This window comes from Otolemur garnettii, unplaced genomic scaffold (genome assembly GCF_000181295.1).
Source record: "Otolemur garnettii isolate 467f Iridium unplaced genomic scaffold, OtoGar3 scaffold00009, whole genome shotgun sequence".
Taxonomy (NCBI): domain Eukaryota; kingdom Metazoa; phylum Chordata; class Mammalia; order Primates; family Galagidae; genus Otolemur; species Otolemur garnettii.
In genome coordinates, this window is record NW_003852404.1 from 32963236 (window position 1) to 32978032 (window position 14797).

The 14797-nt window shown below is 35.9% G+C and overlaps 1 protein-coding gene across 1 annotated transcript in view; it reads right to left on the bottom strand.

Moving 5' to 3' along the window:
* The window catches only part of PROS1 (protein S), an 83794-nt gene that overhangs the window by 22959 nt on the left and 46038 nt on the right, over nucleotides 1–14797 (bottom strand). The window contains 4 exon segments of the mRNA XM_003783936.3: nucleotides 158–283; nucleotides 3486–3617; nucleotides 3716–3838; nucleotides 8670–8756. Of these exon segments, the coding sequence (XP_003783984.2) occupies nucleotides 158–283; nucleotides 3486–3617; nucleotides 3716–3838; nucleotides 8670–8756 (468 nt within the window).

Below are 14797 nucleotides of genomic sequence, written 5' to 3' on the forward strand. Positions count from 1 at the left end.
TTACACACTTTTACTCTGGAAGGAAGCCAATGATTGCCCAATGGACCAAGCTAGGAAAACTGATTGTTGAAGTCAAACAAGACCAATCTTTTAAAATATGGACTCAGAGTTCCAACCACCCTCTCCACCATCAGCAACGATACCACCACCACTCTACCTTCACAAGACTTTGATCTGGGATTGTATCTGTAGCCTTCAGGGCATTCACATTCGAAGCCTCCTGGGATGTTCTTGCACACAGCTGTGCCACAAATGCTTGGCTTTATAGAGCATTCATCCACATCTACAAGTGAAACCAATGTATTAAAAAAAAAAACAAAACATTTTTCCCATGCCAAAAGACCCTAGCAAAGAACTCCTTCTTGATTTGTGTTTCTCAGATCTAGTTTAACATAGGTAAAGAGGCAAACGATTGGCCTTGGAACAACAACATAATTAAATATATCATCGTATTTTAATTCATTAAATATGATTTCCTTATACAAATGCGGAGGGAATTTGATTGATGTTAGCCATGTTCCTTTATAGTTACACAAAAGAAGCCTTTAGACATTTTCTGGTCTGGCAGATTATAGCATGAAAATAAATAGAAGAAGAGATTTAAACATAGTCTTAATATTCTTCAAATGTATTCCTAATTATGTCTGTCTGAAATGGATCCTGAAAGTAGATTCACTCCATATTATCATGAACATAAAAGAAATTAGATAGCTCATCTGTTTTACTTTGTTCCTTTGGAAATGGACAAATATCTAGTCTGTATGCTACTGTTGTTGCCTGAAGTATACAATAGTGATTAAAATTTAAAATGAGTTTGAGTATGATCTCCAAGTACTTGTAAATCTGCAGTTAGCCCAATAGTAGTGCTACACTAATACTCCACAAATTTCAGAAGTATTTATTATAGTATATAACAAAGTAGGAAACAAAATATTGATTGTAACTAGTTACTAGATGAGAACCTCTGAGAAAACAAAACGCGTGACAAATAGTTCTATGGAGACGACGTAATTATTACTGAACTTTTCTCATCATTACTCTCCGGAGAAAGACAAATTCAAAATGGAAAATTGATTTTTTATTCTAAAAAGCTGATAATTCTTATCCCATAAACTAATAGCTAAAATTTTAGATATTACTCTGTCTAAAATAGCTTGCATAAAAATAATGGAATCAGTTTCCTTGTGGAAATTTTTCTGTATTTTCACTGTATCAAGGTCAGTACCTTTATGACACTGTACTATAATTTTGGAAAATAATGTTGCTATGAAGGGAAACTGGGTAAAGGGCACAGGGGATCTCTCTGTATCATTTCTTACAACTTCATGTGAATCTTGAATTAATTAAAAATAAAGTAATTTTTAAAGTGCCATAAAGTTTTAAATTAACTAAAAACACATAACTCAATTTTTTTTTGGCTTGAGGTATATTGCAGGGAATTATTTAGATCATATGTATTTAGGTTATAGAACAGTGATTTTTATGACTCCACACTGACATCTAATGTCTGGTAAAAAAGTTTTATTCTTATATTTTTACACAATTACTGGCAACTTGATCCCAGGCATATCAAGGTCTTGGCAAAGGTCCTATTGTAATAGTTTTATGCATATTTTTCAAACTATTCTGTACTCAGTCACTTAAGTATTGTGGATAAAGAACTATGCAAATGAAGACTATAAGAACCTATGTCTGGTCACTGGGAACATTCTTATTTATAAGAAGCTGTTTTGCAATCATTTAGATATATGTGTGTATGTGTACTAACTCAATGCATGAAGTTTAAATGCTTTTAAATATTAAAACTCAATACTTTAAAAAAACAGACTATTCAAGTATTTAAATGTTGAAGAACAAATAGGTACTTTTTTTAATAGAATGTTTATGGTGTCCAGAATTGTGACAGTTTTCTATAATTGGTTCTCTAATGATACTCTTATTCTAAATATCTAAACTCAAGCAAAGACTTTCAAATAGGCCGATAAGAAAGATATATGGTCACAAACTGAATAGTCATTTGGAAGAAACAACTAGTTAATGAAGTTCCTTTAGAGTTGTATACTAACTGCACCTTAAGTAATATTACAGTAAACTATACCATACCAAAAATTACAGTGTAGTAACAGACTATGTGAATATGAATCCAGTTTGTAGATTTACCAAAACAGATACAAAGAGCTAAACAAGAAAACTTTGTGTTTTGGGGTTGTTGTTGTTGGTTGGTGTTTTTTTTTTTGGTTGTTGTTTGTTTGTTTGGGGGTGTTGTTTATTTTTTTGATGCAGGGTCTTACTTTGTTGCCTGGGCTAGAGTGCAGTGGCATCACAGCTCACTGCAACCTTAAACTCCTGAGCTTAAGTGATCCTCCTGCTTTAGCATCCTGAGTAGCTGGGACTACTGGTGCACATCACCACACCCAGTTAATTTTTCTTTCTTTCTTTCTTTTTTTTTTTTTTTTTGTGGAGACAGGCTGTCAGGAGTCTCTCTCTTGCTCAGGTTGGTCTCCTACTCCTGACCTCAAGCAATCCTCCCACCCCGGGCTTCAAAAATGCTACTATTACAGACATGAGCCACCATGCCTCGCCAGAAAACTTATCATTGCAACTTAACTAATACTTTCTTTCCTTCTAGCTAAACAAAGAAGGAGTGTGTATGTGTGGTGGGAGAGACTTCTGTGCTAACCCTATCCAGTTTCTAAAGGCAAAATTTAACTCCACACTAGGGAATTTAATTTTTAGTTTTACACACACCTCCCATGAATATTTGAAGATTTAGTTCCAGCAGTTAAAGGAGTCAAACAGAAAGGACAGCATACAGAGAAAAATGTCAACATGTGGGGGACGGGGAAACAAAGACAAAAGAAAGACACTGGGAAAATGACCTATTGAAAAGCTCAACTGACAGAGATTGTGTACGTTTGAAAAAAAAATGTTATGACCAATGACGTGATGTTAATGTATAACAAAAACACACAGATCTTTATCTTTCCCAAAACCATATCAGGAAATAAGGTGTGAGATGAAGGGCTTATACTGCAAATCAGAAAGGTATTTCTGAAAAGGAAAAATAAAACACAATCGAAGAGATTATTACGGGTTGTGGTGGATTTCTTTGTATAGCTGTTTATTTTATTGAAAGAAAAGAAATAACATTCTAACATCCGAAAACAAAAGATGCACATTAATTGTGCAGGCTGTAGCCTGCAAAGACGTGCCCTGAAATCTCAATTTATGATGAAATTCTTTACTGAAGCATACACATCAGTGTGCACCCACATACAATAAGAAAACGACACACCCTCTTGTTAGCCTTGCAAACTAAAAGGTAGTCTCAGTCTTTCACAAGGCTTCAAGGGAGATACAAATGTGTGTTACTAGGAGCATTTACAACCAGGGAGTTTTCTAAGAATTTTCTGGGGAAATCCCTCTAACCAGATTTGGCTCTCACACAATAAATACCCTTTTTTATTCTACCTTCTCCCTCTTACCTCTACAGTCCTTTTTATTTGGAAGCATAATAAAACCGCTTTTACAGGAACAGTGGTAACTTCCAGGGGTATTATCACAAATCTGGCTGCAACCTCCATTCACATTTGAAGGATCTTTGCATTCATTTATATCTGCAAAGGGAAAAACAAATTATGTCTAAGGAATATAATCTTTAGAGAACTTTTGGAAAGGCTAACCCAGATGAGCCAGGTAGGTTTATTATACGTACCAAATTCGCACTTGTCTCCTTGCCAGCCTAATTTACAAATGCAAGTGAATGTAGCTTGGCCATCTTTGCAGCGCATATATCCATCTTCATTGCATGGCAGAGGATCACATTGGTCTGGAATGGCTAAAGGAAAAAGATATCTATTTAACTTTTACCTAATTCCATAGTTAAATTGTACATCTTTTAATAAAAATCTTTCTTATGAAGGCTATGACCAATGAATGAAATTGCAACTCCTTCCTTCAAAAAAAAAATGTTTTTAGTAAAAAGTGAGTCCATAAGGTAAATCTTTGTAATTACTTTGTAAAGTGACTCTACTTTTAAACTGTTCATCTGTACAGAATTTTGTAACTGGAATATAGATGTATTCCTAAATATATTACCTTATTTTATCTTAAAACAATTCCATGACGTAGGCAGAGCAAATACTACTACTCTTAGTATCAACAGAAATAAAAAATAAAATTAAATTTTGACCTTTGAATTCAGGCTAACATGGAATAACAGGGATCAGATTTACCCTCTTGCCTTACATAAGTAGATTCAGTCACAATACATGAAATGTTGATTTTCTAACATTGTAGAACAGGAAGAAGAACACTGCGATTCCTAAAGGAAGGGAAACAGACAAAGTGAACCCCACGATGGTCCCTTCCTGCCCAGAGACAGTGCAGGAAACTCAAACAAGGTACAGTGGTCTTTCTGGGTTCAAACGATAAATACTGGCATTTGGAATGTCAAATTAGGATTTTCCTAGTCAGAGTATGGTGACGGTAGTCAGAGAAAAAGTGTGTATGGAGAAAAGGTGGTGAGAGAAAGTGCGTATGTGGGGGAGAGGAGGTGGAAGAAGAGAGGGGCAGACTCTAGAGATGTGCAAACAACAGCTCCTAAACTTTTGGGCTGAAAAATCTCCTACACAGGACAATTTCCAGAACTCATACGAGGCTAGGGATAATTCATTTTAGACTGACTAGACTGAAAATATCTCATAGTTTGGAAGGCATCAGATAAAATCCTCACAAGGATATAGCCTTATTATCAAGATTAAATTAATTTTAAGCTAATGGCTCCTCCAGACTGTCCTAACAGAGCTTAATTTTAAATCAGGCTTTTATTTTTTAAAACTTCAGATTAATATGAGGGTACAAGCGATTAGGTTACAATGCTTGCATTTGTCTGAGTCCGTCTTGTAGTTGTGTCCCACATCCATTAGGTGTGCCATGTGCCCTTATATTGTGCCCATTAATAGGGAGCACACCAACACCCCCTTCCTCTTGTTTTCCTCTCCCTTCTTCCTGCTCCCCCCAACTTGAATTAAATTGAGTTTTTCCCTTGTGTGGGCAGGTGTTAGTTCATTTACTGTCTTCATCTTGGCGTGGGGTACATTCCATTTTCCACTCTTATGATATGTTACTAAAAAGAATGTTCTCCATCTCTAACCAGGCTAATACAAAATAGTGTGTATGGCTGAATAGTATTCCATGATATACATATGCCATGATAAACATATGATATACATATGTTTATTAATCCATTCATGGGTTGATGGCCACTTGGGGTGACTCCATATCTTGGCAATTGTGAATTGAGCTGTGATAAACAATCTAGCACAAATGTCCTTATGATAAAATTATTACTTTTTCTTCTGGGTAGATGCCTAGTAATGGGATTGCAGATCAAATGGAAGGTCTATTTTGAGTTTTTTGAGGGTTCTCCATACTTCTTTCCAAAGAGGCTGTATTAGTTTGCAGTCCCATCAACATTATAAAACTGTTCCTTTCTCTCCACATCCCCACAAGCATCGGAAGCTTTAGGACTTTGTCATATGGGCTATTCTCACTGGAGTTATGTGATCTTGTTTTGATTTGCATTTCTCTGATTATTATGGACAATAAGCATTTCTTCCTGTTTGTTGACCATCCACCTATTTTCTTCAGAGAAGGTTCTGTTCATGTATCTGGCCCAGTGATAGATAGATTTTTTTCTCTTCTGTTTTTGATTAATTTGAGTTACCTTAGATTCTAGTTATCAAAATTTTTATTTTTGACATATTCCAAGTAACTTAGGTGAATACCAAACCAAAAACACTATTTGTAACTAGAATCCAACAAAATAAACTACTTATTTTCCTTCCCTTAAGCATTAGAGTACTATGCTGCCTGTTATACAGGGCCTAGAAACTGCTGGTTCCTATGTTTGATCAGATTTTTACCAGTTTAAGGCAGAATGGTAAGTCTGGTCCCCATTACTTTATCTTAACTCAAATTAGAAGTCCAAAATTCATTTTTCTGATGACACTGGGAGTAATATTTGTTCTCTCTGATAAAAATTTTAACTAGGCTTGCAAAGGAATACACGCCCAAACCAATACAAAATATCAAATTCAAATGATGAAAATCAAAATCAAAACCGTAAGTGAAAGAGATGATAGAATAAGCACAAAAGTCAGTACAACTATTATAAATAACTCTACATGTCTCTGCAATAAACACAAGCAAACATAAAATAAAAAAAAGATGACCTAAAGGGACTTACTGAGATCCAAAGTAAAATATGTGAAATAAAAAACATACTGAATAGGATTAAAATCAAATTATGCGTGACAGAGGACAGGAATAATGAACTTGAAGACAAAAATTTATCCAAAATGAAGGACAAAAAACTAAATAAATAAATAACCAGAGCATTAGTGACTTGTTAAACAATACCAAATTACCTAACATATGTTATTGAATTTTCAGAAGAGGAAATACATCTGAGGAAAAGAAAAAAAATCATGAAGAAATGATACTAAATAATTTCTCAAGTTTAATGAAAGCTATGAACCCACAAACCCAAGAATCTCAGCTAAGCCCATGCAGAATAAACTTAAAATATATCATTTCAATTTAAAGAAAAACCTAGTGATTAAGAGAAATCTTAAATGCAGATAAAGTTAGTCCCATCTACTCAGGAGACTGAGGCAAGAGAATTGTCTAAGCCCAACAGTTGGAGGTTGCTGTGAGCTTGTGATGCCACAGCACTCTACCGAGGGTGATAAAGTGATATTCTGTCTCAAAAAAAAAAGAAAGAAAAATGCAGATAGAAGAATAAACACATTACACATATGCGGGGAAAAGCTAAAAATGACAACAGATTTCTCATCAGAATCTATTCAAGTGAGTGGGCAATGGAGGGACACCTCTGAACAACTGAAAGAAGAGCATTTTTAACAACTAAGTCTTTATCCATTATAAACGTCTTCCAAAGATAAAGCAACATAGGGTGATTTTTATTCAAAAATCTTAGAAAATCCATCTTCATCAGACATGCACTATAAAAAAGATAAAAGGCTGTTTTTCAGGCAGATGGAAATTTGGATCTACACAAACAAATGCCACAAATTATAAATAGGTGAAAAAATATAAATTAATATTTTCTCATTTGTAAATCTATTTATAAACTAATGTATTGTGGAGCTGCTAATGTCTAACATTAAATCTAAATACAAAAATAGAGAAAATAAAATTTTATCATTTCAAGTTCCTTGCACATATATGTATATATTATTTTAATATAGACTAAAAAAGTTAAAAACGCAACACTAAAGAACAAAAGTGGTTTAAGAGGTATAATTAATAAACAAATAGTGTATATACCATAAAATCAGTCCCCCAAAGAGACTAAATTAATCAGCACAATTGCAGGAAGAAGAATTAAAAAAACAGATGAGATCAGCAGATTTAAACCCAGTCATATCAATGGATAAATTCTATCTAAATGGCCTATACCATTGGTTCTCAACCTTCCTAATGCCGAAGCCCTTTAATACAGTTCCTGTGGGTCGTGACCCACAGGTTGAGAACCGCTGGTCTATACTTTAACATTCCAATTAAAATACAGAAATTGGGCGGGGCACAGTTGCTTATGCCTGTAATTCTAGCACTCTTGGGAGCCCCAGGGGGGAAGATCGCTTGAGGTCAGGAGTTCAAGATCAGGCTGAGCAAAAGCAAGATCCTACCTCTACCAAAACCAGAAAAAAATTAAGCAGGTGTGGTGCTTTGGTGACACCACTGCACTCTGTCTCAAAAAAAAAAAAAAATGATAAAGCACAAATTAAATGCAATAGAACCTTCATAGCTGACCATCTCCCTATACTGACCACCTCCTTACATTGACCTAATTTTTATAGACTGGATATGGACCACGTGCACGTACAGTACAGTGGGCCTAGTTCCTTATGTTGACCAGTTTGTTACAGTCCATTGGGTGATGAACTTATAGAAGTTCTACTGAACACCTATGCGTCAGGCAAATTTTCCACCTGTGTAATTTTAGCCACTTTAAATTACAGAAGATGGATATAGATGAATATAATATTTAGAGAATGACTATGCTGCATGTGAAATAGTCACTGAACAAACATCACAGTTTATATCTTGCAGTTGCACTTTTTTGCTTTTACTGTCAGTAGGGAAGTTGGTAAATTAGTAAAAAATAATCTACCAAATTTATTATTAGGCCCTATGTGAACTGCAGAGCAAAGGGCTAATTTGATTCACATTCTACTTCCCACATTTATAGTACTGAGGCCAAAAAGCTAGAAGAATAAACATGGCCTTACTTTGACTATTAATCAACTGTCACATTTGGTCATAATGCATGATTACGTAACAACAGCCAAAATAAAGCTGTTAAAGAATAAAAAATTCTGAAGTCAATGACCTAGAGTTTACCCAACAAGGAACACTGTTCAGTTTAAACATTAGATGAAAAATTCATTTTGAGTAAAACAGAAGCATTTACAACTGAAAAACATTCTTTCAAATGAAGTTTAAGAATACTTTTTTGCTGAGCATACAACCCATCAAAGGCTTATTTGTTGATTTTAAACAGTAGATTGTGCTAACATGAACATACTTGCAGGGCTTTGGCTTTGTTCCGTTTTGTTTAAATTGATGGTAGCAGGACTTACCATTGACACAGCTCCTTAGGTCAGGGTGAGCATTAGTCGACTGACGTGCAGGGGTGAATAATCCAGCTCGAAAAGAGCCGAGACATCCTGCAAAAAAAATCATAGGTAACCCTAAGTGGACAGGCACTTGATCTGAAATCGTGGTCAAATTTAGCTCAAGAGGAAGGATATTTATGCTCCTGTGGACACACAAGACTCAGTATTCAAAATGCCAACTATAAATATTTGTATTTACCCTTTTGAAAAATTAAAAATCTGGAAGCAAGATTACATCAATACAGAATCAGGAAAAAATAGGTTTGTGACAACTTCTTCACTCTGGAGAAGAACCTCAAAACCAGAAGTGACCTTGGAGTAGCAGGGAAACTTATGGTCACATAAATCTACATTCTTCATTCCATGAAAGAGATGTAATGTTATCCTCAAGTCTATAGACCAGGACCTGATTATTTATAAAGTGTATATCATTAAGTCAGTAGAATGCATTAGGCTTCTATTTCTTTTTTTGATGTTGCACATTTGTATAACGTCTCAATGCTACAAAGTAGGTTACTTCATTCCTTTCATTCTTCACAACAATCCAGTGAAATGAGATATGGTAACCTGGTATATATTGCTAGAAACTGAGAAATAACAGCTGAAATAATAGAGATGAAATAGTAGGGACTTTAAAATAATTAGGGGTCTTTTAGTGCCAAAAATACAGTTCTGGATAGCCAGTGAAGACAGTATGTGTATCGCTTCATGGTTGAGATAATTAAGAACTTGCTAAAAAAGGTGGTTTTTTGGCTATATTTTGATGAGTAACAAACAACCCCCCAAATTAGTAGCGTCAATAATCCTCCTATTTTCCACATGATTTGTGGATCAAATATTTGGGAATAGTTTGGCTGGGCTGTTTGTCTCTGCAGTGTGGAGAGTCAGCCGGAGTGGCTGGGGCTAAGGCATCCACTTAGATGGGGATCCACTGTGGGACTAAGGCATCCACTTCCAAGATGGTGCACTCAGTGTCTTTGGCATATCTGTTCCCACACGGTACATCATGCTGCAGGACCTCTCCACGTAGCTGAGCTTTCCTTAGCATGCCGCTGTTAAAGTGGAACTTCTTTCATGGCAGCTAGCTTCCATGAAGAGGAAAGCAGACACTCCCAGGGCAGTTAAGGGGGGTTGTATCACATCTACCATATTCTATTGATCAAAGAAGTCCCAGAGTCTGCTGAGAGTTGGAGGGAAGACAGATTATACCTCTTAATGACAAAATGACAGTAGAAAAGAAGAGTTTATAGGACAGGTGGTACTGTTATGCTATCTTTGGAAACAGGCAATTTATCACAGATTCAAAGGTTCATTTGAAGTCAGTAGGTTTTTAAGTTTCCTATTGCTGCTGTGACAAATTACCACCCACTTATTAGCTTTAAAAGTGGGAGTCAGAAGCCTAAAACCAAAGTGTCAATAGGACTTCATTACTTCTGGAGACTTCAAAGGAGAATCTACGAGGTCTGACAGTTAACTCTGCAAACTCAGCCTAGAAAAGTACTATATACCTCACTGGTGAATATCACTATGGCCACCTTTGAAGTATGTCCCTTGGGAAGCTATGCACTAATGCCAGAGCCTAGGCCACACGTCAAAGAAATTTTGGAACTCTTTTTCTGGAATGGCCATCAGAGCTGTCATCGTATTGTCCTGGAGGTTCTGAATATCATCAAAATGTCTTCCTTTCAATATTTGCTTTATCTTCAAGTAAAGAAAAAAGTCATCAGAAGCCAGATCAGGTGAGTAGGGAGGGTGTTCCAGCAGTTATTTGGTTACTGACTAAAAACTCCTTCACAGACAGTGCCGTGTGAGTTGGGGCATTGTGATGATGCAGATCTCATGGCCAGCATTTTCAGTTAAGATTTTCCTGTTTCCCACAGCTACCAATAATTTTGACACACAGTTCGATGAATGTTTGCAATGCTTTCACCAGTTCTGCTTCTTACTGGCCTCCCTGACCTCACTGACGTTTCTCTCCCCTCGGAAGAGCATTTAATCCATTTGTACACTGCCATTTTCTTCATGGCATTATTCCCCAAAATTTGACCTAGTATGTCTTTGATTTCACTTCCACTCTTGCCACATGTAACAAGAAATTTATGAATGTTTGCTCATTGCTGTAATTCAAGCTCTGACATTCTCCTGACAGAACACCCAACAATGGTAATGAGTGCCGCTCAGCAAGACTCTGCCACCATCTCCTTCTCCTTCTTTTTCCCCTGTCTTTCTCACGTGTGTTTCATTACGATGACCATGTATGATAATGTGCCCAGGAAAATCCTATTTTATTCATTTATGCCTGGCGTTGATCTAGTAGAATAATCCTAAACTGGGTGTCAGAATTTGCAACATAAACGATATAGTTGTTCTATATTTAAGTTTTATCAAGCTCAGAAACTTTCCTTACATTCTTCGTTTGACAAACGTTTTTATCATAATTAAATGTTTAACTTTATTAACTGCTTTTTCTTTCTTCTTTTTTTTTGATTTCAAATTAATGTGAGGATACAAACAACCTAAGTTACACTGCTGGCATTTGTTAGGTAGAGTCCCTCTTCTGGTTATGTCCCACACCCAGGAGGTGCCATATACCCTTTCATTGTGGTCATTAACTGGGAGCACACCAACCCCCCTCCATCTTCCCTCTCCCCCAAACTTGAGTTTTCTCTCATGTGGGCATGTGTTAGGTCATCTACTAGCTTCACATTAGTACTGAGTACATTGGACACTTGCTTTTTCATTCTTGTAATACTTTACTAAGAAGAATGTGTTTCAACTCCATCCAAGTTAACACAAAAGAAGTAAAATCTCTTTTTCTGGCTGAATAGTATTCCATGGTATACATGTACTACAGCTTGTTACTCTATTCCTGGGTTGATGGGCATTTAAGATGCTTCCACATCTTGGCAATTGCAAATCAAACTGTGATAAACAATCTAGTGCAAATGTCCTTTGATTAAATGATTTTTGTTCTTCTGGGATGATGCCCAAGAATGTCATTATGGGATCAAATGGAAGGTCTATTTTGAGTTCTTTGAGGGTTCTCTATACCTCTTTCCAAAGAGGCTGTATTAGTTTGCAGTCCCAACAATAGTGTAAAAGTGTTGCCTTCTCTCCACATCCCCAACAGCATTGGCAGCTTTCGGAATTTGTTATGTGGGCTATTCTCATTGGCATTAGTAGATATCTCAGAGTGGTTTTGATTTGCATTTCTCTGATGACCAGGGATGATAAGCAGTTTTTCATATATTTGTTACCAACTGCTTTTTCTATATGATCTGAGATCATAATATTCTATATCCACGGAGATTGTACTGATATATTTTCTGATGTTAAACTATCCTTAAATTTCCAAAACAAACTCAATTTATTATTTTTAACACACTTTAGGTTAGTTATCATTTTAGTTAGTATTAATTAAAAAATTAAAAGGAATTCTATTTGTCTTTGTGCTGTCCTTATCTTTGGAGTCAAGATTACATTCACCTCTTAGAATAAGCTACAATATAGAAGATCTTCCCACTTTTTAGGGAAAGTCCATAAGAGAAAAATTAACAATTTATTTAAATTTGGAAGAACACATCTATAAAACCACCTGGATCTGGGTTTGGGGGGAAATAGTGAGAAGAGGGCTTTGAAGTTTATCTTGTTTTGTATGTATTTGTATAATCAAATTCTCTATTTCTGCCTGTGAAATTATAGGTACATTTTTCTAGGAAGATACCCATTTTATCTTGGTTTCCCAATGTATTTTGGTATAGCTGTTCATACTAGTTTGAGTCTAACATATATTTTTAATATACGTTGGATTTAGACTACTCCCCCCTTTCATCCCGTACTTTGTGTATTGGCATTTCTTTTTCTTGTTTTTCCTTAATTATTCTGACTGGATGCCCATCCAACTCACTAATATCTTCAAAGAATGAGACTTTGCTTTTGTTAATATTCTCTTTTGTCGATTTTGCTTACTTTTATCTCTACGATTATTATCCTTTTATTTCTTGTTAGTCAGAGTTTGTTCTACTGTACTTCTTTGGTTCTTTTTCTTGATTTGAAAGTTTAGGTCATTTTTAAAACCTTCCAGTCCATTCTCTCTCTGCTGTCTTAGCTCTTAGCACCTTGATTCCCGCCCCACACTCACGAGGTCAAGCCCCCCTCAGTCTACCTGGGCTTCTTACATTTTCTTCCACTTCTTGCTGTTTTTACTTTATTTTGTTATTTCAGTGCCTGAAATCTTACTATATCTGTAGAGATGACTTGAAGAGAGGGAGTCAATAGTCTGGGTTAATTCGCCAACTTAGCAGAAGCAAGAAACTGAAAATGAATTCTCATGTTTATGTGCAGGCTCAAAGCTTAGCATTCATCCCAGGAAGTTTCTCTCTCATTAACAGAATTATCTCCTCCAGTGGGTGATATTTTCAGAAGCCTACACAGATGGTAGAGCTATTCATCTTATTTCACAAGGAACAAACACCACAATTAAAAACTTACATTTGTACAATGAAACACAGGGTATTTTTTCCCAAATTGCATGTTTTCAAGACAGTCCCTGAGACATGTGAGCAGACTGAAGTGCTTTATGAGCCTACAAACTAAGTCTAAATACTGTCAAAAAGTATGGGCTACAGTGGTCTATTCTTTTCTTATAAGCTCCCTGCACAAGATATCATAATTAGTAAAACTACTTTTAAGTTTTCCAGGGACAAGATCATAAAGGCTTTTTTTCCCCCTCAATTTAGGGCCAGTCATAGGCTATAGAATATCTGCATCAAATGATAGAAAAGTTTAACTTAGGTAGGGCATTTTTTTTCAGGTTTTTAACAGTGAGATTCACCACATCTGCCTATATGTAAAGAACAATATATAAAATTTGAATCAAAATATAATAAAAATATACTTTTGTTTCATATGATAGGTTGACTAAATAATAATACTTTACAGCAGAGCCAAGTTTGACAAAGTAAAAAAAAAATCCATCTATATACATACTCTTATTTGATATTCCAAGAGCTCTGAAGTTAGGAAATACTGTGCAGTTACAGTATACATTCAAAAATACAGAACCTGAAAGTTAAATAACTTGCTTAACCTGACAGAGCTAAACATTTTTAGGTCTGGGATTAAAAGCCCACATTGGTGATTTTTCTTTTTTTTTTTGGTTTTGTTTTGTTTTGTTTTTCATACTTTGGTTCCATGCTGCCAAGTAAGACAGGCAAAGAAAAGAGAAAATTAAGTGGAGCCAGAAAAGAGAAAGCTGAGAAGGATAAAAGGAGTAAAGAAAAATATTTTATCTAAAGAACTTTCCCAGAACACGTAATGCATGCTAAAATGTTATTTGTCTTTATCTGAATGTACTCTGTGATCAAAGGAATATATATTCTGGAGTGTTGCACCTGCAAAAACATAGCCTCCTTACATGGCCCTAAGAAGCAAAGGTTAATTATATATATGTATATATTTTTTTTCTTTCTTTCTTTTTTTTTTTTTTGCAGTTTTTGGCTGAGGCTGAGTTTGAACCCTCCACCTCCAGCCTATAGGGCTGGTGCCCTACTCCTTTGAGCCACAGGCGCCACCTGTTAATATATATTTTTAATGGAAGGTTGCAATTTATAACAGCTAAACAGTGTCTATTTTATTATAAAATATTTCAATTCCTACCTAAATTAAGAAGCTGAAATAGTCTTGATATTATTCTTTCTTTCGCCCACTTTGATGGTACAAATGCTTGACGTGTAACTTTATAAAAGGAGACATCTTTTTTGTGGGTATATACCTATATTCCATTGCCCTTTTAAAATATAGCAGCTAAGGCCGGATGTGGTGGTTCATGCCTGTAATCCCAGCACCCTGGGAGGCCAAGGCAGGCAGATTGCCTAAGCTCACAAGTTGAAGACTCGCCTGAGCTACAGCAAGACCCCCATCTCTAAAAATAGCCTGATGCTGTGGTAGCCGCCTATACTCCCAGCTACTTGGGAGGGTGAGGCAAGAGAATCTCTTGAGCCCAAGAGTTGAGGTTGCTGGTTCAGCGCCTGTGGCTCAAGTGGCTAAGGCTCCAGCCACATACACCCAAGGTGGCAGGTTCAAATCCAGCC